Below are 24,303 nucleotides of genomic sequence, written 5' to 3' on the forward strand. Positions count from 1 at the left end.
TCTCCAACAAGGTTTGAACTCAGCCTGGGGGATAACCACCCCTTTCCAAATTTCCTCTGTTATACTCCAGCAGCCCTAGAATTCACTTTGTGCTTTTATAGCCACTCTCCTGTCATAGCTTACTAATTCTTTCTATTAAGCTTTCCTTGTTTCAATCACTCTGTGGTCCCTATCTCATGCTTGGACCCTGTGGGATAGAGCATTTAAAGAATTTCAAATGATTTGAGTCCCAGTCTTCTATTTGGTAGTTTTGTGACCTATGGTGACTCACTTAGACTTAGTGAACCTTCATTTCCTGTGCGTGTGTTCTGTACTTGAGGCATGAACTTGAGAACATGGTTGTCTCCCTTATTGCACGGCTGACTTGTTGCCATGGCCTCAGCTGGTTTTCCAGCTTTCTTTATTCAGTCCTTCGCACTGCTGCCAGCTTGACCTTCTTAAGTCATAGCTATGTCAGTATATCGCTCCCAAATCTCCCATAACTTCCTCTTCTATACCATCTCTACCCTTCCCTTTCCTCCCCTTCCATCTGCTTCCCTCCCTTCTCCTTCCTTCCCATCTTCTCCTTTCCTTTTCCTTCCTTTTTAATTTTTGGTTTTCTCCCAGGAAAACATTCAGTGGTGCATCACCCATGCAGAGCCCCGGTATGTGAGCACAAAGTCGAAAGGCATCCATCTGTGCCTATCTGGTCTGGTAGGGCATTAAGGAAGCTGGCAGGACTTACGCTTGTCACAGTTGGGGCCAGTGTACGCAGAGTAGCATTCACAGCTTCCGTCACCATCTATCCCACTGTTGCACACTCCGTGCACACAGCTGCACACTGCAGACAGAAAATGGGGATATTTTTTTCATTATCTTCTATAGATTTCTGGAGATTCTGGAGGAGTAATGCTTTGAGAGAGTTTTCATTTGTATAAGGATATGGGGAGAGCCAAGGGCGTCAAGTTCTAGAGACCCTGGTTTGGATCTTGGCTTCATTTTCCTTCTATTAGCTCCAATTTATTTATGTATAACATGAGGATAGTGATACCTGCTCCTGGGATTTCTATAGCTGGATGAGATAATATAGTGGTATGTTGGAGTGCATTGGAGTGCTTTTCTCTACTTTTAAACTAGTTACTTCATCATTGGATGCCTCAAGAAGGGAATTAACTTAATGTTTTTTATACACTGGTCATGTTTTATAGAGAAAAGCTACCACTGACTCAATCACTGTTGGTGGTAGGGATCTACTGTCTGTTGGGATAAATCCTGCTTCCTGAATGATGGGGACCTTCAAGTACAAAAGAGAAATTTGAAAAGGCAGAGAATAACTATGCCTTATCTTTTAGTTTGAAATAGATAGCTTTTTAGCCCACTGAGAGGTCATTTCAGGAATGACAAGTGAAAGGTATTTGAAATAAATGGTCAATTCTTTAGCACTCAGTCTGCAGCTCACTTGCAGCAAGATTTATAATCTGGCTGGGTCACCAGCACTGTTGGCACAGCCCTTTGTGCAACATATTGTATTGGTTTCCTTCTCCTGCTGTAAAAAATTACCGCGACTTAATTGTGATGTAAAACAATACAGATTTATTATCTTAGTTTAATTACCTTAATTCTCCTTTGTCATATAGCCTAACATATTTACAAGTTCCAGGGCTGAGGGTATGGACTTCTTTTCAGGGACATTCTTCTGCCCACCACATATGTTCAGTGCATGTCAGCCAATTTAATATTAACTCAAGTGAAACATAATTAAGATTTGTTGCTTAAAAACCTAACCAAATATTGGCAAAGCAGGATTAAGGAAGTATTCCAAACAACTAGTAAGACATCAAATCTTTTGAAATCTTTGTTATATGTCCCACTTTGATCCCCTGATCTTTGTATCTATCAGAACTGTTCTTCAGATGCTTGCCATGTTTTGCCTGGACTGTTGCAGTAGCATTTTATCTGGACTTGGTGTCCAAGTTCTCACTTCTCTGTTCCATCCATTTCGTTTGACCAGTAATGGCAGGTGATCTTCCCCCAAATACCTCAGTGACCACGAATTGCTGATCAAATGAAATCTAAATCCCTCTCCTTGGCAAACAAGGTTCCATCCAATGTGATTCCAACTTTTTTACTTTTCATTTTCCATCACTTCATTTTAAACATCTTAGGTTCTAAGCACAGGGGATGACTCATTAGTTTACCTTCCTTCCTTCCAAACACATATTGGATATCTCTCATGCTCAGGGTGCTGTGCTTGGGATTAATGACCTAAAGAGAAACAGGATGAAGTCTGTGCCCTTTATGTCTAATGGCAGAAGGCAGCCCATCACAATACAGTGTGATGAATGCCAGGACATGATAGATCAATGGTGATGGGAGCTGGTTAGGAATAGCTGGGTGGGGCTGGCCTGGGAGAGACACACCTCCTGCACTGCACACTTCTATGACTTTGCCTCCCCTGTGCTCCCTTCTGCACACCAATGGAAATCCATGAGTGACTCTGCTACTTCTGTCATGACTGCTGACCCTTGCTGCAGACTGTTTGACCACTGGTGGTAGTAGACTCTCAGGCATAGACAAAATAGGTCATTACAGTAGGTGGTGATAGTGGGCGAGGTACAAAGAAGGTGCTGCTGGAGCCCAGAGGAGCAGCTTCTGTGCTGGGACCTCCAAGCTGGCAGCACAGAGGTGGGGGTTTGGGTGGCTTCGAAAGGTGAGCAGCAGAGCTGCTCGTGGTGGCCAGAAGAGGTAGCTGCTGCATTATTTTTCCAGTTGCCCACTGTCATCGCTTATTTCTCTATCCAGACATGATACTGCAGTGGCCTAGTTTTTGTCTTATACCAGCATGGATACAGCAAGTCATCAATGGTGATACCCTGTGAAATTGTCTGCTCTGCAGGGCAGCGTCACTGCCTAGCTGGGAGCAGTGAGCCTGGCTGCTGGCCAACAGTAGGCAGGGCTGTATTTTTTCTTTCTCCATCTATAGAGTTTTCTCCTCTATTAGACCGGAATCCCTTGGGAGGCCTCCCTCCTCCCTGTATTTCCCTACAACATCTCTTCTGTTGCTTTATCACAACACCCCCAACAGCACATTATCAGTACATTATCAATCAAGACAGCATCCTACAGGGCCAGGATTAAGATGAGAAGGGGGAGGCAGGATACAGGGAGAGTTGCGGGGAGGCAAGGCAGAGGGCAGACAGAATGAGGTGAGGTGGCTCCAGTGCAGAGTTGGATCCTGCCTTTCTTTGAAATTTGGATGTTTTGTTCAAGAATTTAAAAATATGATTGTCATGGGTTGAATTTGGTACCTCAGAAGGATCCATTGAAGTGCTAACGCTCTGTCTCTCAGAGTCACCTTATTTGGAAAAAGAGGCACTGCAGATGTGATTGGTTACATTGAGGTCCTATGGGGGCCTTCACCCAATATGACTGGTCATTCCAAGAAGAGGAGAGAACACAGACACGAGGACAAGTCAGCCACGCACAGGTGGCAGCGGTGCCCCTCAAGCCCCAGGACGCCTGCCCAACCAGAAGCTTCGAGGGATGGAAGCACCCTCTCCCAGAGCACTCAGAAAGAGCACGGCCCTACTGACATACTGCTTTTGGATTCCTAGTGTCCAGAACGGAGACCCTAAATTCTTGTTTTTGAAGCCACCCCTTTGTAGCCCTTTGTTATAGGGGTCTTGACTAAGAAATGAAATGACCTATCTTGATTACTGAGTTTTGATGCCTCCTTAAATTTGGCACATGAAGCAGGTCTCTCCTTCACCTCACCTTAGCATTGGCTCTGCATTTCCATTTACTGAGCACTTACTATCCATCAGGCATTTTGCCACATGTTTTACACACATTGTCTCCTGGGATGCTCACTGCACTCTGTGAGGTAGAGCTCATGAACCCTATGTTACGTATGAAATGTGGGAGACATCCAACTCAAGTATTCATAAAAATAACATCAAAACTTAAATTGGATTTGTAATTGTCATCCTCACTTCAGAAATGGACTTGCCATTCTTTCTATTTTAACAAAGCACTTTGATGTTCACCTATGGCTGTAGCTGTTGGAACAGGAGCTCCAGAGAGAGGCCAGATTGGTCATGGAGGTAACAGGTGTGTGGAGGGGGTGTACTAACTTTCAGTAGAGAGGGGTCAATTCAACTCAATTACAAAAATATCTACTCAGTTCCTCCCTAGTGGCAGTCACTGTAGGAGGCACTGGGTATATGAATATGAGTAGTTCACAATGCCTACATTCAAGGACTCACACTGTAGTGGGGAGCTGGACTCAGAGGTTCAAGGTCTTAAGGGTCGTGCAGCCGATGGAAGAGCATGAGGATGCAGAAGAGGGAAGTGACTGTAACCCAGCCCTAGTTCCCAACTTCTATGTTAACTAAGAGTTGTCCTTGCCACTGAACTTCCCTCCAGGCTCGCTGTGTTCTGTGTTCTGGTACAGCCACTGGACTGGATTAACTGGCCTGGCATGGACAGCTTTTGGGAACACCTGATACCTATTTCAGGGTCACCAGCCATTGCCAAGAAAGTGTCCTTGGGAAGGAGAAATGAGTTGTGGAGGGATTCTGAGATGTCTTTTAAAGAGCACTTGGACTTTGTTGAACTGGTGTCAACAAATCTCTAGAGACACAAAAATATTTGGGGTGTGTGACTTTAAGGTGGCCAAACTATGGCCATTTGGGTCAGGGGGACAGTGTTCTGTGTTCTGGTACAGCCACTGTACTGGACAGTGCCCAATGTCCCCAGTGCTATGCCCCTTGGCAGAGGGAGCTGCTCCCTTTCCTGTTCCCATAGCATCCTGTGTGTGCTGTGCACCCTGGATCATAATTGTCACCTGCATTTCAGCTTCTTGGGAAGCTAATCTGTCTCCTCTTTAGCATCTTATTGTTTGTCTGGGGGTCTAATGCATGGTGGATGTTCATCAGGGGCAAGAAGAGTGCAGTGTTCAGGTGCCCAGGCTCTGGAGTAAGATATTGGAGTCTAATTCTGCTTATATTCCCAAAATAGCTGCTTGACCTTGAGAAACCTCTCTCCTTCTTTATCCATAACATGAGGAACCCAGCTTGCAGAGTTGTGAGGATCCAAAGAGATCATGCCTGTCAAACTTTGCACACTGCCTGATGCACAGCAGGTGCTCAGCAAATGCAAGCTACTGTTATTAACGAGACATAATTGTGGGACTGATTTGAGAGTCATGTCAGAAACAGTGGGCTTTGCATTCTGCTCTAACCAGGAATAAGGCACTGAGGAGGTGAGGGCATTGGCAGCAGAGATAAAAGCCCTTGGCCAATGCAACTTTAAATCATTTCTAAACTAATCAACAGCAGGGTAGGAGAATGCTCTGGCAGCAAGTTAAAGTCAGTGTTAAAAATAAACTGAAACTAATAGAGCTGTCCTACTTACAGGGAGAATTGCCACCTCTGTGGGACCAGTGCCTTACTGGATGAAACCACACTGACACCCAGTGGAGGCCCAGCTGAAAAAGATTGCAAGTTTCCCTCGTCTTTGCTAATGGAAAAGATCAGCCATCACTGAACCATCCATCCATCCACCATCCATCCGTCCACCATCCATCCACCATCCATCATCCATCCACCATCCATCCACCATCTATTAATCCATCCATCCACCCATCCATCCATCCACCATCCACCCACCATCCATTCATCCGTCCATCCACCATCCACCCATCCATCCATCCATCCAACCATTCATCCACCATCCCTCCATCCATTGTCCATCCATTCATCCATCCACCATCTACCCATCATCCATCCATCCATCCACCATCCCTACCCATCCACCACCCATCCATTCACCATCCATCCATCCATCCATCCATCCACCATCCATCATCCAATCCATCATCCATCCACCATCCATCTATCCATCCATCTATCCACCATCCACCGACCATCCACCATCCACCCACCATCCATCCATCCATCCACCATCCATCCACCCATGCATGGTTTGGTTACCACTGGACTGTTTTTTGTCCTCGCTGACTATATGCTTCCATTGAGTGAGTGCTTGTGACCTGCTGCTCAGAGCTTTGCTACATTGTCAGTCCCACAGGCAGGTATTATTATTCCTATTTTACAGATGGCGAGGGTTTAGAGAGGCTGACTAGATTGCCCCAGGTCACAAGCAAGTGAAGTTGGTCACATACTCAGGCCAGTCTGACTTCAAATCCTGCTCTCCTAACCATTACATTCTAGAGCTTGTTCTCCAATATGGTGCAGACCAGCTGTATGTGGCTATTTAAATTTAAATTAAGTAACATGAACTGAGACTTAACATTCAGTCCTTCAGTCACACTATCTGTATTTCAGGTACTCAGTGGCCACAGGTGTCCAGCCACGAGTACTAGGCATCTCCTTGGATGGTACAGAGTCAGGATATTCCCTCATCTCCCAAAGTTCTACTGATTGGAAACTGGAGCTTGGAGTTTTCTCTTCTGAGTCTCAATTTAGGTTTCTAGGAGGAGCAAGATGGCAGAGGAATAGGAGACCTAAATTTTGTCTGGTCCCAGGAATTCAGGTAGATAGTTATCAAACCACTCTGAACACCTACAAACACAACAGGAGACTGAAGAGAAGAATAGCAGCAATTCTATGAACAGGAAAGTGACTACTTTCTGGAAGGTAGGATGTGCAGTGAATCTGAAGAAATATACAGGAAAATACACTGCGGGGGCAGAGGCCAGATCTTGGCAAGCGGTAGAGCAGTGGAGCACAAAATCTGAACTTTCAGAAGTCTGCTCCACTGAGGGATGTCACTCTAGAGGCTAAGCAGGGGGTGGAGCCCTTGTTGGGATAGTGTGGTCTCAGGACCGCAGGGTCACAGAAACACTGGGGGGTGCCTGAGTGACTGAGCTCCCAAGTATCAGAGTGGGGAGGCTGACTGCAGAGACAGAGCTGAGGAAGGGGCTTTCAGTTTGGGGTTACCTTAAACCATGATCTGAGGCACAGTCGGACCACTACTCTTTGAGCAGGGACCCCACAAGTGGCAGATCTGGGGAGATGAACCTTCCTTCTCTGGGAGGAGGGGTGCAGGAGTGTGCTGCAGGAATCTGCTGTGTTTGGAGACTCCAAGTGGGGCATGAACCAGAGAGAGAAACACTCAGCACAGGCCGGATGAGCTTGGAGTGCAGCCAGTAGCCAGGGAGACAGGAATGATTGACTGCTTTTCTCTGAGGGTGCACTGAGGAGTAGGGCTCTGAGATCTCGGCTCCTGTGGGGCCAGAGTTTGGGAGGCCCCATTTTCATTCTAGTCCTCCAAAGCTGTATGGAAAGTGTTCAGGGAACAAAAGTGACCAAGAGCAAACCCGAACAGATTACTTAGCCTGGCCTCTGGCAAGGGTGGTGCAATTCTGCCTCAGGCAAAGACATTTGAGCATCACTGCAACAGGTCTCTCCCCTAGAAGATCAGCAAGAACATCCAGCCAAGACCAAGTTTACTGATCAATGAGAACTGCAAAACACCAGTGCTAGAGGAATGCAAATAGAATTCATGGCATTTTACCCATGATTCTTTGGTCTTTCAAAGTTAAATTTTTAAAATGTTCATTATTTTTTCTTTTTCTATTTTTTTGAGTATTTCCTCTTTCCTGTTTTAACCTATTTTATCTTATCAATACCTTTAAACTATTTAAAAATATTTTAAAAATATTTAAAAATATTTACAAATATTTTACAATTTTCATTTAAAAATATTTTACAATTTTCATTTTTTTTCTCAAAGATTTTATTTATATGAGAGAGAGAGAGAGCATGAGAGGGGAGAGGTCAGAGGGAGAAGCAGACTCCTCGCTGAGCAGGGAGCCCGATGTGGACTCAATCCCAGGACTCCAGGATCATGACCCGAGCCGAAGGCAGTCGCTTAACCAACTGAGCCACCCAGGCGCCCCTACAATTTTCATTTTTATAGTCATATTCTAACCCTTCATTGTATTTAACCTTATTTTTTGTATATATATTTTTCTTTCTTTAAAATTTTGGGATAGAGTTTCTTCTAACAGACAAAAATATACCCTAATCTAGTGTATGGCTTTGTTCTACTCTCCAGCCTGATCACATTCTCTCCTTTTTTTTTTTTTAACCGACTTCTTATCTTATCAATTCTTTTTTTTAAACCTTTTTAAATTTTCATCTTTACAGTCATATTCCATCCCTTCATCATGTATGTGTATATATGTATATGTGTGTGTGTGTGTGTGTGTGTGTGTTTGTATGTGTGTGTATGTACATACATACATATATTTCTTTCTTTCTTTAAAATTTTGGAGGCAATTTCTTCTAACAGACAAAAATACACCCCAAATCAAGTGTGTGGCTCTGTTCTATTCACCAGCCTAATTATATATATATATATATATATATATATATTTATTTTCCTTTCTTCTCTCCCCAGTTTTGGGTCTCTTCTGATTTGGTTAGTGTATATTTTCCTGGGGTCATTGTTACCCTTTTAGCATTTTGTCCTCTCATTCACCTATTCTTCTCTGGATAAAATGACAAGGTGGAAAAACTCGCCTCAAAAAAAAGGGGGGGGCGCCTGGGTGGCTCAGTGGGTTAAAGCCTCTGCTTTCGGCTCAGGTCATGATCTCAGAGTCCTGGGATCGAGCCCCACATTGGGCTCTCTGCTTCCTCCTCTCTCTCTGCCCGCCTCTCTGCCTACTTGTAATCTCTGTCTGTCAAATAAATAAATAAAAACTTAAAAAAATATATCTTTAAAAAAAAAAGAAGCCATACTGACTGCTGGGGACCTAGTCATTACTGACATTAGTAAGATGTCAGAACTAGAGTTCAGAAAGATGATTATAAAGATCCTAGCTGGGCTTGAAAAAAATCACAGAAGTGGGGCGCCTGGGTGGCTCAGTGGGTTAAAGCCTCTGCCTTCGGCTCGGGTCATGATTCCAGGATCCTGGGATCGAGCCCTGCATCAGGCTCTCTGCTCAGCAGGGAGCCTGCTTCCTCCTCTCTCTCTCTCTCTCTGCTTCTCTGCCTAATTGTGATCTCTGTCTGTCAAAATAAATAAATAAAATCTTTAAAAAAAAATCACAGAAGTTACTAGAGAATCCCTTTCTGGAGAAATAAAATCCCTTTCTGAAGAAATAAAAGAACTATAATCTAACCAAGTTGGAGTAAAAAAAAGCTATTAATGAGGTACAGTAAAAAATGGAAAGTAAAAGTGAACTAGGGGAAATTGGAGGGGGAGATGAACGATGAGAGACAGTGGACTCTGAGAAACAAACTGAGGGTTTTGGAAGGGAGAGGGGTGGGGTAATGGGTGAGCCTCGTGGTGGGTATTAAGGAGGGCATGTATTGCATGGAGCACTGGGGGTGGTACATAAACAATAAATCTTAGAACACTGAAAAAATAAAATAAAACAAAAAAGTGGAGGCTCTTACTGCTAGTGTAAATGAGGCAGAAGAGAAAATTAGTGATACAGAAGACCAAATGATGGATAATAAAGAAGCTGAGAAAAAGAATGATAAACAACTACTTGATCACAAGGGGAGAATTTGAGAGATAAGTGATACCATAAGACGAAACAATATTAGAATAATTGGGATTCCAGAAGAAGAAGAAAGAGAGAGAGGGGCAGGAGGTATATTGGAGGAAATTGCAGTACAGAATTTCTCTAATTTGGGGAAGAAAGCAAACATCAAAATCCAGGAGGCATGGAGAACCCCCATCAAAATCAATAGAAATAGGTCAATACCCAATCATCTAATAGTAAAACTTACAAGCTTCAGAGACAAAGAGAAAATCCTGAAAGCAGCTCAGGACAAAAGATATACAACAGCAGAAATATTAGATTGGCAGCAGACCTAGCCACAGAAACCTGGCAGGCCAGAAAGGACTGGCATGATATACTCAGCACTAAACAAGAAAAATATGCAGCCAAGAATACTATATCCAGCTAGGCTGTCATTAAAAATAGAAGGAGAGATAAAAGGCTTCCAGGACAAACAAACACTAAAAGAATTTGCAAACACCAAACCAGCCCTATAGGAAATATTGAAAGGGGTCCTCTAAGCAAAGGAGAGCCAAAAATAGCAGACCAGAAAGGAACAGAGACAATATACATTAATAGTCACCTTACAGGCAATACAATGACACTAAATTCATGCCTTTCAATAGTTACACTGAATGTAAATGGGCTAAATGACCAAATTAAAAGACACAAGGTATCAGGATGGATAAAAAAAACAAGACGCATCGATACGCTGCCAGCAAGAAACTAATTTTTAATCCAAAGACACCTCCAGATTTAAAGCAAGCAGGTAGAAAACAATTTACTATGCTAATGGACATCAAAAGGGAGCAGGGGTGGCAAGCTTTATCTCAGAAAAATTAGATTGTAAGCCAAAGGCTATAATAAGAGATAAGGAAGGACACTATATCATACTTAAAATGTTTGTCCAACAAGAAGATCTAACAATTTTAAATATCTATGTCCCTAACATGGGAACAGCCAGCTATATGGACAATTTAATAACAAAATCAAAGAAACACATCAACAATAATACAAGAATAGTAGGGGAATTTAACACCTCCCTTCATTGAAATGGACAGATCATCAAAGCAAAAGATCAATAAGGAAATAAAGGCTTTAAATGACACACTGGACCAGATGGACCTCACAGATATATCAAGAACATTCCATCCCAGAGCAACAGAATACACATTCTTCTCTAGTGCCCATGGAACATTCTCCAGAATAGATCACATCCTGAGTCACAAATCAGCTCTCAGCCAGTACCAAAAATTGGGATCATTCCCTGCATATTTTCAGACCACAATGCTTTGAAAATAGAACTTAATCACAAGATTGGAAAGAACTCAAATACATAGAAGCTAAAGAGCATCCTACTAAAGAATGAATGGGTCAACCAGAAAATTAAAGAAGAATTAAAAAAATTCATGGAAACAAATGAAAATGAAAACACAACTATTCAAAGTCTTTGAGATGCAGCAAAGGCGGTCCTGAGAGGAAAGTATATAGCAATACAAGCCTTTCTCAAGAAACAAGAAAGACCTCAAATATACAACCTAACCCTACCTCTAAAGGAGCTGGAGAAAGAACAGCAAAGAAAGCCTAAACCCAGCAGGAGAAGAGAAATAATAAAGATCAGAGCAGAAATCAATGAACTAGAGACCAAAAGAACAGTAGAGGAGATCAACAAAACCAGGATATGGCTCATTGAAAGAATTAATAAGATTGATAAACCCCTGGTCAGACATATTATGAGCAACTTTGATATGCCAGGAAAGTTGATAATCTGGAAGAAATGGATGCATTCCTAGAGACATATAAACTACAAAAATGAGCCAGGAAGAAATAGAAAGCCTGAACAGACCCATCACCTGTAAGGAGATTGAAGCAGTCATCAAAAATCTCCCAAGAAACAAGAGCCCAGGGCCAGATGGCTTCCCAGGGGAATTCTACCAAACATTTCAAGAAGAATTAATACCTATTCTCCTGAAACTGTTCCCAAAGATAGAAATGGAAGGAAAACTTACAAACTCATTTTATGAGGCCCACATTACCTTGATCCCCAAACCAGACAAAGACCCCATCAAAAAGGAGAATTATAGAACAATATCCTTCATGAATATGGATGTAAAATTTCTCACCAAAACACTAGCCAATAGGATCCAACAGTACATGAAAAGGATTATTTACCATGACCTAGTGGGATTTATTCCTGGGCTGCAAGGTTGTTTCAACATCCACAAATCAATCAATGTGATACAATACATTACTAAAAGAAAGAACAAGAACCATAGGATACTCTCAATAGATGCTGAAAAAGCATTTGACAAAGTGTGGCATCCTTTCTTGATCAAAACTCTTCACAGTGTAGGGATAGAGGGAACATCCTTCAATATTGTAAAAGCCATCTATGAAAAACTCACAGTGAATATCATTCTCAATGGGGAAGTACAGAGAGCTTTTCTCCTAAGGTCAGAAACATGGCACAGATGTCCACTATCACCACTGCTATTCAACATAGTACTAGAAGTCCTAGCCTCAGCAATCAGAGAACAAAAAGAAATAAAAGGTATCCGAATCAGCAAAGAAGAAGTCAAACTCTCACTCTTTGCAGGTGGTATGATACTTCATGTGGAAAACTCAGAAGACACCACTCCGAAACTGCTAGAACTCATCCAGGAATTCAGGAAAGTGTCAGGATATAAAATCATTGCACAGAAATCAGTTGTATTTCTATACACCAACAGCAAGGCAGAAGAAAGAGAAATTAAGGAGTTGGTCCCATTTACAACTGCACCCAAAACCATAAGATACCTAAGAATAAACCTAACCAAACAGGCAAAGAATCTCTACTCAGAAAACTATAGTGTACTCATGAAAGAAATTGAGGAGGACACAAAGAAATGGAAAAACGTTCCATGCTTATGGATTGGAAGAACAATTATTGTGAAAATGTCTATGTTACCTTGAGCAATCTACACATTTAATACAATCTCTATCAAAATACCACTAATTTTTTTTAGAGAAATGGAACAAATAATCCTAAAATTTTTATGGAACCAGAAAGTCCCCGGTTATCCAGAAGAATGTTGAAAAAGAAAACCAAAGTTGGTAACATCACAATTCCAGACTTCAAACTCTATTACAAAGCTGTAATCAACAAGACAGTACGGTACTGGCACAAAAACAGACACATAGATCAATGGAACAGAATTGAGAGCCCAGTTGAGAGCCCTCAACTCTATAGTCAACTAATCTTCGACAAAGCAGGAAAGAATGTCCAATGGAAAAAAACAAAAAAACAAAAAACAGTCTCTTCAACAAATGGTGTTTGGAAAATTGGACAGCTATATGCAGAAGAATGAAACTGGACCATTTCCTTATACCACACAGAAAAATAGACTGCAAATGGATGAAAGACCTTAATGTGAGACAGGAATGCATCAAAATCCTTGAGGAGAACACAGGCAGCAACCACTTTGACCTCTGACACAGCAACTTCTTCCTACAAACATTGCCAAAGGCAAGTGAAGCAAGGGCAAAAATGAACTATTGGGACATCATCAAGATCAAAAGCTTTTGCATGGCAAAGGAAAGAGTCAACAAAACCAAAAGACAACTGACAGAATGGGAGAAGATAGTTGCAAATGACCTATCAGATAAATGGCTAGTATCTAAAATCTATAAAGAACTTATCAAACTCAATACCCAAAGAACAAGTAATCCAATCAATAAATGGGTAGAAGACATGAACAGAAATTTCTGCAAAGAATACATCCAAGTGGACAACAGACACATGAAAAAGCTCAACGTCACTTGGCGTCAGGGAAGTACAAATCAAAACCATAGTGAGATCCTACCTCACATCAGCCAGAATGGCTAAAATGAAGTTAGGTGTTGGCAAGGATGCTGAGAAGGGGGAACTGTCCTACACTGTTGCTGGGAATGCAAGTTGGTGCAACCACTTTGGAAAACAGTATGGAGGTTCCTCAAAAAGTTGAAAAAAGAGCGACCCTATAACCCAGCAATTGCACTATTGTGTATTAATCCTAAAGATACAAATGTAGTGATCCAAAGGGTCACGTGTACCCAAATGTTTATGGCAGCAATGTCCACAATAGCCAAACTATGGATAGAACCTAGATGTCTACCAACAGATAAATGTATAAAGATGTGATACACACCCGCACACACACACTGGAATACTATGCAGCTATCAAAAACTGACATTTTGTCATTTGCAATGATGTGGATGGAACTAGAGTGAATTATGTTAAGTGTAAAAAGTCAATGAGAGAAAGATAATTATCATATGACATCACCAATATGAGGAATTTGAGAAACAAATCAGAGGATCATAGGGGAAGGGAGGGAAAAATGAAACAAGATGAAAAAAGAGAGGGAGACAAATCAAAAGAGACTCTTAATCTCAGGAAACATCTGAGGGTTTTAAGAGGGGAGGGGAGTGTGAGGGATCAGGTGGCTGGGTGATGGACATTGGGAAGGGTATCTGCTATGGTTACAAAAAAAAAAGGAAAAATAATTAGGTTTCTAATCCACCTTTCTCCCTTATCACTTGCCCTTCCTCCATGGTACAAACAAGTGGGAAGAGAGGATAGTTTATTTAGAAATGTTTAGAATCTTCTTGTATATCTTTTCTTATCAGCACCCAGCACCAATTTCTTGGAGGTAACATGGATTCATCTTTCCAAATTTTCATCCCCCAGCCATACTTGGCTTTCTTGGTAAGTAAACAATGTTGGATGCTGTCCTTTTCCCCTTTCCATTTCAATATTTATTCAAAATATGTGATTCAGATCTTAGGATTATGGTAGGAAAGTATCAAATGGGGAGAAATGTACTTTAATATAACACACAATGTTAAAAACACCCTGAATATCAGTATCTGTTTTTTGTTTTTGCTAACACCCTTATGAAATCATCTTCTACGGAATGGTGGATGAACAAAAACACAAGTTTGGGGGCCACTAGGGAATACTAGTTATTAGTAATAACAATTGCTAACATTTATTATGTACTGATGATCTCACTAAATCCTTATAATAACACTAAGGAGACAATATTTTTTCTATTTTTACAGATGAAGACAAGACAGCATGTCCTCGGTTAACTGAGGGTTCCTAGGGCTGAAGCCTAGTCTGAGTGTAAGCCAAAGCTCTAATTCTCTGTACATGCTGCCTCTCAAAATCAAGCTTGTGGGTCAGGACAACATGGCTGGAGTGAGTTCAGTCATTCATTCATTCATCCACGCACTCACCCACTTACTCACCCAGCCAACAGAAGTGTAGTGCATGTCTCACATGCAATAGCACCATGGGAGGTACTAGGGAGAAAGACGAATCAGTGTCTGCTTTCAAGGAACCGTGGATTAGGAGACAGTGTCTCTGATGTTGCAGGTCAAAGTTATTACACAGTCTGCAAATTTATGGGGGTGAGATGTCTATGTATGGGCATAGGTTTTATGGGGGTGAGATATCTATATATGGGCGTAGGTTTTATGGAAAAGTGAATTTTGGCAGACCCTGCTTTGATTCAAATATTTTTTGAATCAAATATTTGAATCAAAGCAGGATTCACCAAAATTCACTTTTCCATAAAAGTCACAACTAAGGAAGCCTTGGAGAAAGGTCACCTGACATATCCTTTCTGGGAGACTGAATCTGGCAGGCACTGTCCCTACCATGCCCACATTCTCTAGGCCTTACCAATTCCTTGTCTTCCAGCCAACTTCTGATGTTCTGTGACACTTCCTAGGATGGCTGCTCTGCCCAAGTGCTCACTGGGGGCTGGAATCAGCCTGTTGTCTTCTCTGGCTTCTAGAGGCTACCCACATTGCTTGACTTGTGGTCCCCTTTCATTTTCAAAGACAGCAAAGGCTGGCAGAGTCTTCCTCACATCTCATCACTCTGACACAGTATCTTTTGCATTCCTCCTCCACATTTAAGGACTTTGGAGGTACAGTAGGCCCATCTGGATCATCCAGCATAATCTCTTTATTTTAAGGTCAGATGATTATTAACCTGAATCCCATCTGCAACCTGAATTTTTCTTGCCATGTAAGGTAACATATTCCTAGGTCCAAGGGATTAGGATGTGGACATTTGGGGGAGGTCCTCATTTTGCCTACCACACTGTGGTTCCCAATCCCCTGTGATAGGGTGACTCCAAGAGAAATGCTCTACAGTTCTACAGTAACACCCCGTTCCCCAGGGCATTAAACTCTAATCATCTATGCTGGTCTCTGGCTTGATAACACACCCTTTATATTCCCTATGTCATTTTCTTGGTGTTTCTGGGATGTGCCAAGTATGCTCCCTGTACTGAAATCCTTGACTCAGGGTCTACTTCTGGGGAGACCCCAGAGAATGGAGAAGCTAGTATCAATTTGTTTGTTTGCTTGTTTAATCTGCAAAATGGAGCCAACAATCCTTGATCCCCTCAGATGTTTGAGAACTCCCGAAAGGAAGGAACAGAATCTGGTGGGACCTATCATGGAAAAAGAAGTCCCTGGGAAGAAGGTCTATGCTGAGACCAGGACCCAGAAAGACCTCAAGAGCAAACAACAGGTAAATATGGGATCCTGGAACCTGGAGAGAGGGAACCATATGCTACCAAGTTTGCCAGAAACCATTACTGGTGAGCAGCTGACTGCCGGTGCTGAAAACCACGAAAAACAGTGTCTCTCTTTTCAAAGACTGCATTTCTTGTCAATTCTTTGTTTTGCCTGTGTAGACTTCATTCTACATAACTCTTTGGAGTTTCCCCTGCAAGGAATAGCTTTTCTGGGGGCTTCAGCTGCCTAAGCTAAGTTTGACTCTCAGCCCTTACAAATGCATTTGATTACACAAAAATCAGACTTACCTGCTGAACAGCTGGGCCCAAATAAGTTGTCTTCAGCACAGGTTTTGCAGGCTGTTCCCCCAAACCCATCCTGTAGAAAACCAGGTAGATGGCATGAAACCCAAGCAGTCGATGTTCCAGGAAGCCCTGGGATTTCTAACTGATGATCTGGTCAGCATTTTTTTCTTGACTGTATCTTCCTTCTGTCCTTTCCTGAAGCTCCTTCTTCCTATTTCTGCCTTTATACTTGACTGTTTTGTGTTATAATGCATATATTAACTCTGCATCATTTTTCACCAAGCATCTGGAGCTCCTCAGAAGGAAGCTGGTTTGTCAGTCCAAAGATACAAACAGAGGGCAAGTGCTAACTGCCACATATAATTTCACTCAAGAATGAAATGAATACTCTTTCAGTTTTGCATTTCTGAAGACATTGAGCTCCATCCCTTTCACAAGGATTTCTTTGTATTTAAATTATCAAAGGTTTGAAGCTCACAAAAAGTCACTTCTGTGGGGTAACAATAGCATTCTTCCTTGGCAGACCCAGTGACCACAGGATTCTTAACAGGGACAGACAGATCCAGTAATTTCTACAGCCCTGTAGAGTTTCATGAAATATTTTCACACATACAAACTCATTGCACTTTTTCAACAAATGTAATGATGTAGGTATTTTTTTTTATCAAACCCATTTTACAGAAGGATGTGCTTAAGCCTGAGGAGAGAACTGACTCTCTCAAAGGTCTCCAGCCCCTAAGAGATCATTTTGTCGCAAATTGTATACTCATTTTACAATAGTGCTACTTCTTAGAGACTCAACCTAGTGTATATGTGTTTAAGGAGTGACAACAGGGAAGGAGAGGGGGAAGGAAAACATGTCTGTGAGCTTACCTGGCAGGAACAAGTTCCGTTTCCTTCCATGCCTTCTGCACAAATGCCCCTGCCGCTGCAGGGGGAGCTCGCACCTCCCGGACATTCTAGAGAATCAGAGAGTTCACATTCATTCATTCATGACTGCACACAGCATTTTGCAAGGATGTACTGAGCATTAACTATGTGTCAGGTAGTGTGCTAGATATCAGGGACAAGAAATGATTAAAGACCCTGATGATGTCACCCAGGGTTATGCGGGGAAGGCGAGTGAATCACAATATAATCAGGGGCTCTCCTAGAAGGCTTTGAACTGTCTACCATTTCTTGGGCATTTAATTTTTATACTTTAAATTTTTCTAATTAAGTTATTCCCACTGAAACCCTGAAATGTTGCTAAAGGTACTGGTTAACAGATGAACAGAGGTCATGTGAGTTTAGAGAGGTCAGAGAGGTCACATAACTTGGCCAAGATTTCCTAATTTGTAAGTTGCAAAGCTGGGACTTTGGTTCCGCTCTCAGCATGACTCTAAAACCGGGCTACTCCCTCAGTGCTCTAGACAGGGGACTGAGGGAGCCCCGGGAAGGAAGGTATTGAGGTGAGACATCTGAGAACACATCCTGAGAAGTCATTCAAGCTGGGGTTTTAAAGATTTGGTAAGAGTTTGTTTGTGTGAACAAGGTAGGATCAAATATTATCCCAAATTAAAGTTAGGAAGACAAATGCATTTTACAAAATAGCCGATGATAGAGGTCTAGATAATAATAAAGGATGCACATATACACTACTCAAGCAAACCCCTGAAGTGAAGTCCTATTTTTAGCCCCATTTTCTAGATAAGAAAACTGAGGCACAGATAGTACAGTGACTTGCCCAAAGCCATCCAGCTGGCCAGGGGGTAATGAGGGAGTCCCCCTTCCTCTACCACAAGTGTCCACTTGTTGGACCTCCCTCCTCTCCTACTCCCATCAACAAAGCTCTCCTGTGCCACAAGCTTGCTCTGCCATATATATACCTCTTCTAAAAAACCAGTGTCCATAGAAAATGAGAAACAGTTCTTGTAGAAAGAGACTTTTAACCACAGGAAGAAACAGTTCTGCCAAAGAGACCCTGACAGCTCGCTTGAGTTACTAGGCTAGTTCTGGAAAAGAACATTTATAACTTGTGGGTATGGGGAGGTGAGAGTTGAGTTCTACACCCATGGATGGTGTTCTCTCTGGCTTCCCTCTTCCCTGCATGCAGAATATTGGTAACCTACAGAGTCTAGATGACACATTTTGAGTCTGTGGTCTTCCTTCTCATGACTGTGTTCCAGCCAGGTTTTGAACTCTGGCAGGTGCTCGAGTCTACCACACTTATACTGCTCATCGCTATGGTATATACTCAACAAGCCCTGGTGTAGCCCAGAGTCACAGTGCAGATAACAGAAACGTTTATGAGAGGAGCAAAGGAGAAGACACACTGACATGTAGCTAATATTCATAAATCACCTTGAAAACCAATATGTTGGTTTGGCCCTCTCCCACCAACTGGAGCAGTGGCTATGTGAGACACAGAAGAATCACAAAAAAGCCCAGACTCTGCCATCAGCATCTTCTGGGTTTGAGTCCCAGTGCAAGTCTTTGCTAGCTGTACCCTTTTGTGAAAAATCAATGCATGACACTAAGATTCAGCTCAAGTGTCTTCCTGGCAGGTTGCGGTAAGGCCTGGAAATATTAGGTGCTCAACCAATGGCTGTTATTATTTAGAGTGGATACTCCTCATCCTCTCTAGTTTCTGTTCTTTCAGATTGGCGCTATAATAGGTAACATACTCAGGAAATAGATTATCAGGCATCTGTTTGAATCAGGACTCTGTAAGGACCTGAGTGTACAGGGTGAGCACACAGGCCGGGTCCCTAATTTCCATGGTCTTACCAGTCTAGTGGGGAGAAAGTAATGGATTAATGGACAATCAGATAAATACTGGTTTGCAAACTGAGATGAGGCTAATGGGAAAAGAGTTTTCTTCAATACAGTTACCTGAAGCTACCAACATTGACCCCAAACAACCTAAGCCTCAATGGCCTTGTTGACTTAGATTTGGTCTCATTAGGGGGAAACAGCCAGATTGTTAAAGAAGGGCCCTGTTAAAGATTGTGGTCTTTACCTTAAAAAGAGCAGCAGGAGGTGGGGATGAAGAAGGGGCAGAGGGTCTAATCAAGCAGGTACCAGGTAAACACTTTGAAGTTCACCTGAAGCCCAACTGAAACTCTTGCATTCACAATGCTGAGCAACGGGTGCTATGAGAGCATTTCCATAGATTTTTGACTATCCAGTGACCCTTCTTCTATTTCCTTTTGATGTTAGGCCTTTCTTGGTTTGAAATGGTATTTTTTTTTTAAGATTTTATTTATTTATTTGACAGAGAGATCACAAGCAGGCAGAGAGGCAGGCAGAGAGAGAGGAGGAAGCAGGCTCCCCTAGAGAGCCCGATGCGGGGCTCGATCCCAGGACTCTGAGATCATGACCTGAGCCGAAGGCAGCGGCTTAACCCACTGAGCCACCCAGGCGCCCCTGAAATGGTATTTTGAGGACCAGGCCCACCTCTGGGCAGGACCAGGAAGATAGAGGGGTGACAGCTCTGCCACAGTTTCCCTCTCTTGTTCCCTGTGCCTCTCCCTACAACTAGGCATGCAAGATGCTCTCTGAGTGACTGGTAGCTTACTTTGTGGGCTGGCTCAGAAGAATACACAGCCTCCCAGCCCTGGGACTCAGCAATTAGTGCACCTTTCAGAAATGTTTTCCTAGGCATTTTTACTCTATAAACAATGACGCCAGGATCCCTGTTCCCACTCTCGCATTCTGTTCGTTAGCTTCCTCCCTGCATTGGACCACCTCATTGCCCATCTCCCATTTCTTCTGTCCATCCCACTGCCCAGACATATGCTTCCTTCCACACCTTGCCTGTACCTCCCCCCACACCCATTCAAACACGTTCTCCCGGGTCCTCCTCTAAGGCAGATATGACTCTTCCATCCTCTGGGTGTCCCTTCCACTTGGCCCGTGCCTTCTGATAATATACAGAGCAGAACACAAGGCGAAGCCATTTACTGAGAACACAATTATAGGCCAAAGGCTGGTCACAGAAGAATTAGGGAGTATCTCCCATTCTAGTTCCTGAGAGTATGATGTTATGTCCAGGAAGTCTGGGCCTCCTTTTTCCTTAGGATGCAACTAACAGGCCCTTCTTTTTAAAAAAATTTAAGCAGGTTTTCCTGTGAAGGTGATTCATTGGATCAGCTGTTTCTAATCACCTGGGGAAGGAGGTGAGGGGGGAGGAATTGTTACAAAGGTAGATTCATGAGGCCCTCCTCTCCAGGTAGAGTTGTTATGAAAACTCACCTCTCAGATGTGCACTGTGGGTACATAATTTCCCTGTTGGCAACCATCCTGTTCATGAGGCCACACTTTCTACATCTGCTTCTAGCCAGTACCTGAGCATGGCAGGGATACCAGAGTGGATACTAGAGCAGGCCCTTTTCTGCAAGATGGAGGACTCCCCTATTCAGTGAGTTTGGCTGGAGTGCTCCCCAACAGCTTTACCCAATGTTCTTAGAATTATATGTAGTCTATGACTTTTCCAATCTAACCTCCCTTGGTTCCCTCTCTTATTCAAAAGAGTCAGACCTGCATCTTTTTAATCTGAGAAGTTATATTTGAACTTAAAATCCTTCCTACAAAGAAAACTCCATGCCAGGTGGCTTCACTAGTGCATATACCTCATATTTAAGGAAGAAATCATGCAAATTATATGAAAATTCTGAAAAATTCTGAAAAACTGAGGAAGATGGAACAGCTCCTTCAATATGGAAAGCATTCTTACTCTGATTCCCAAGCCTGACAAATACTTAAAAGGAAATTACAGATCAGCATCTCTAATCAACACAGACACAAAAGTTCTTTAAAAAAATCTAAGGCAAGAAAACTCAACAGGAGATCAAAGAGAAGAATAGCAGAAATTCTAAGAACAGAAAAGCAACCACTTTCTGGAGGGTAGGACGTGTGGAGGAGTGATTCCGAGGTAATATATACAGGAAGATAGACCGCAGGGAGAGGAGTAGGCCCCTGGCAAGTGATAAAGCAGTGGGGCACAAAATAAAAACTTTTAGAAGTCTGCTTCACTGAGGGATGTGGCTCCATAGGCTAAGCAGCGGGTAGAGCCCTCGTGGGGACAGTGTGGTCTCACGACCCGAGGGGTCCCAAAAAGACCAGGGGTATCTGAGTGTGGCGGAGCTCCCATGTATTGGAAGGGGAAGCTGGCTACAGAGATGGAGCCAAGGAGTGAGCTCTCAGCTCTGGCTTACCTTAAACCATAATCTGAGACAGAGTTGGGCCACTATTCTTCGAGCAGGGACCCCACAAGTGGCAGATCCAGGGAGACCCCCACCTTCCTCCTAGAGGAGGAGCAGTGTGGGAACACGCAGCAGGAATCTGCTGGGTTTGGAGACTTCAAATGGGGCTGTGCGCCAGAGATAGAAACACTCGGTCACAAGCTGGGTGAGCTTGGAGCATGGCTGGAGTGAGAATACAATACACAGTGGGAAACAGGAGTGATTGACTGCTTTTCTCTAAGAATGCACTGAAGAGGGGGAATGCTCAAGCTCTCGGCTCCTCCAGGTCAGAGACTGGGAGGCCGCCATCTTTATTCTCTTCCTCCAAAGCTGTACAGAAAGCGTTCAGGGAACAAAAGCTATTGAGAGAAAACCCTAGCAGATTGCTTAGCCTGGCCCTTGCCAAGGGTGGTGCAATTCTGCCTCAGGCAAAGACATTTGATAATCACTGCAATAGGCGCCTCCCCCAGAAGATCAGTGAGAACATCCAGCTAAGACCAATTTTACTGATCAATAAGGATTGCAAAACACCAGTGCTAGAGAAATGCAGCAAAACAGAATTCATGGCTTTTTACCCATGATTCTTTAGTCTTTCAAAGTTAAATTTTTAAAATGTTCATTATTTTTTCTTTTTCTGTTTTTTTTTTGAATATTTCCTCTTTCCCACTTTAACCTATTTTATCTTATCAATACCTTTTAAAAAATCTTTTTCAATTTGCATTTTTACAGTCATATTCTAACCCTTCATTGTATTTAGCCTTATTTTTTGAATACATATAAGTTTTTCTTTCTTTAAAATTTTGGGATACAGTTTCTTCTAACAGATCAAAATATACCCTAAATCTGGCATATGGATTTGTTCTAGTCTCCAGCCTGATGACATTCACTCCCTCTTTTTAAATTCTTTTTCAACCAGCTTATTATATCATTAATTCCTTCTTTTTGAACTCAAATCTTTTTATTTATGAAAGTGATAATTTTCTTTCTATGTGTGAGTTGAGTTGATCCAGAGATAGAAAACCAGAGACTTAAATTTCAACTGAAATAAGAGTCTTGTTCCCTCATACTTGGGAGGATTACTCATTCAACAATCCTCTCAGTTTAGGCATGGTGTTAGAAAAGACGAGTTTCAGCTACAAGTGATAAAGATGCTCATATAACATCAGCTTCAAATGTATTGCTCTCAGATATAAATGAACTCTAGAGATAAACATTTCAGAGCTTGTCTGGTAACTCTGTAATTATTAGACCCAGAATCCTTGTATTTTATTGTTCTACCATTTACAACATCAGGCTGTGGTTCGAGATGACTTCCTAGGTGCCATGAAGTCCACATATCAGCAGGAGGATAGAGAATAATCTGTGAAAGTTCTCCGCCTCAACTTTCAGGAACATTTTCAATTCCTTTTTAAAAATCTTTTTAAATTTTCATCTTTACAGTCATATTCCATCCCATCATTGCATTTACCCTTGTTTGTATATATAAAAAAGTTTTTCTTTCTTTAAATTTTTGGGAGGCTGTTTCTTCTAAGAAACCAAAATACACTGCAAAACAAGTGGGTGACTCTGTTCTATTCACCAGTCTAATATATATATATATATATGTATATATACATATATATATATATTTTTTTTTTTTTTCTTGTTTCTTCTCCCACTGGTTTTCGGTCTTTTCTGATTTGGTTACTGTATATTTTTCTGGGGTCATTGCTACCCTTTAACATTTTGTCCTTTCATTCATCTATTCTTCTCTGGACAAAATGACAAGGTGGAAAAATCACCTCAAAAAAAAAAAAAGAAAGAAAAAAGAAAAAAAGAACAAGAGGCAGTACTGACTGCTGGGGATCTAATCAATACCAACATTAGATATCAGAGCTAGAGTTCAGAAGGATGATTATAAAGATGCTAGTAGTTTTGAAAAAAGCACAGAAGATACTAGAGAATCCCTTTCTGGAGAAATAAACTCCCTTTCTGAAGAAATAAAAGAACTAAAATCTAACCAAGTTGAAATAAAAAAAGCTATTAATAAGGTGAAATAAAAAATGGAGTCTCTTACTGTTAGGATAAATGAGGCAGAAGAGAGAATTAGTGATATAGAAGACCAAATGATGGAGAATAAGGAAGCTGAGAAAAGGAGAGATAACTACTGGACCATGAGAAGAGAATTTGAGAGATAAGTAATACCATAAGATGAAACAATATTAGAATCACTGGGATCCCAGAAGAATAAGAAAGAGAAAGAGGGGCAGAAGGTATATTGGAGCAAATTAGAGCAGAGAAATCCCCTAATATGCGGAAGGGAACAAGTATCAAAATCCAGGAGACACAGAGACCCCCTTCTCAAAATCAATAAAAATTGGTCAACACCCTGTCATATAATAGTAAAACTACAAGTCTCAATGACAAAGAGAGAACCCTGAAAGCAGCTTAGGACAAGGGATCTGTAACCTACAAAGGTACAAATATTAGATTGGCAGCATACCTATTCACAGAGACCTCGCAGGCCAGAAAGGACTGGCATGATATAGTCAGAACACTAAATGAGAAAAATATGCAGCCAAGAATACTATATCCAGCTAGACTGTCATTGAAAATAGAAGTAGAGATAAAAATCTTCCAGGACAAACAAAAACTAAAAGAACTTGCAAACAACAAACCAGCAAAGAGAAGCCTAAAAGTAACAGACCAGAAAGGAACAGA

At 42.0% G+C, this 24,303-nt stretch overlaps 1 protein-coding gene across 3 annotated transcripts in view; it reads right to left on the reverse strand.

Annotated features, from left to right (window-relative positions):
• The window catches only part of LOC111142039 (stabilin 2), a 167,851-nt gene that overhangs the window by 122,883 nt on the left and 20,665 nt on the right, over nucleotides 1-24,303 (reverse strand). For all 3 annotated transcript variants that reach the window (XM_022494966.1, XM_022494965.1, XM_022494967.1), the window contains exons 4-6: nucleotides 17,252-17,337; nucleotides 16,382-16,451; nucleotides 725-820 (exon numbers count right to left, since the gene is read on the reverse strand). In XM_022494966.1, coding sequence (XP_022350674.1) covers nucleotides 725-820; nucleotides 16,382-16,451; nucleotides 17,252-17,337 — 252 coding nt within the window. The remainder of the gene's footprint in view (nucleotides 1-724; nucleotides 821-16,381; nucleotides 16,452-17,251; nucleotides 17,338-24,303) is intronic.

Source organism: Enhydra lutris, unplaced genomic scaffold (assembly GCF_002288905.1).
Source record: "Enhydra lutris kenyoni isolate GAN:26980312 unplaced genomic scaffold, ASM228890v2 scaffoldscaffold7, whole genome shotgun sequence".
NCBI classification, from domain to species: Eukaryota; Metazoa; Chordata; class Mammalia; order Carnivora; family Mustelidae; genus Enhydra; species Enhydra lutris.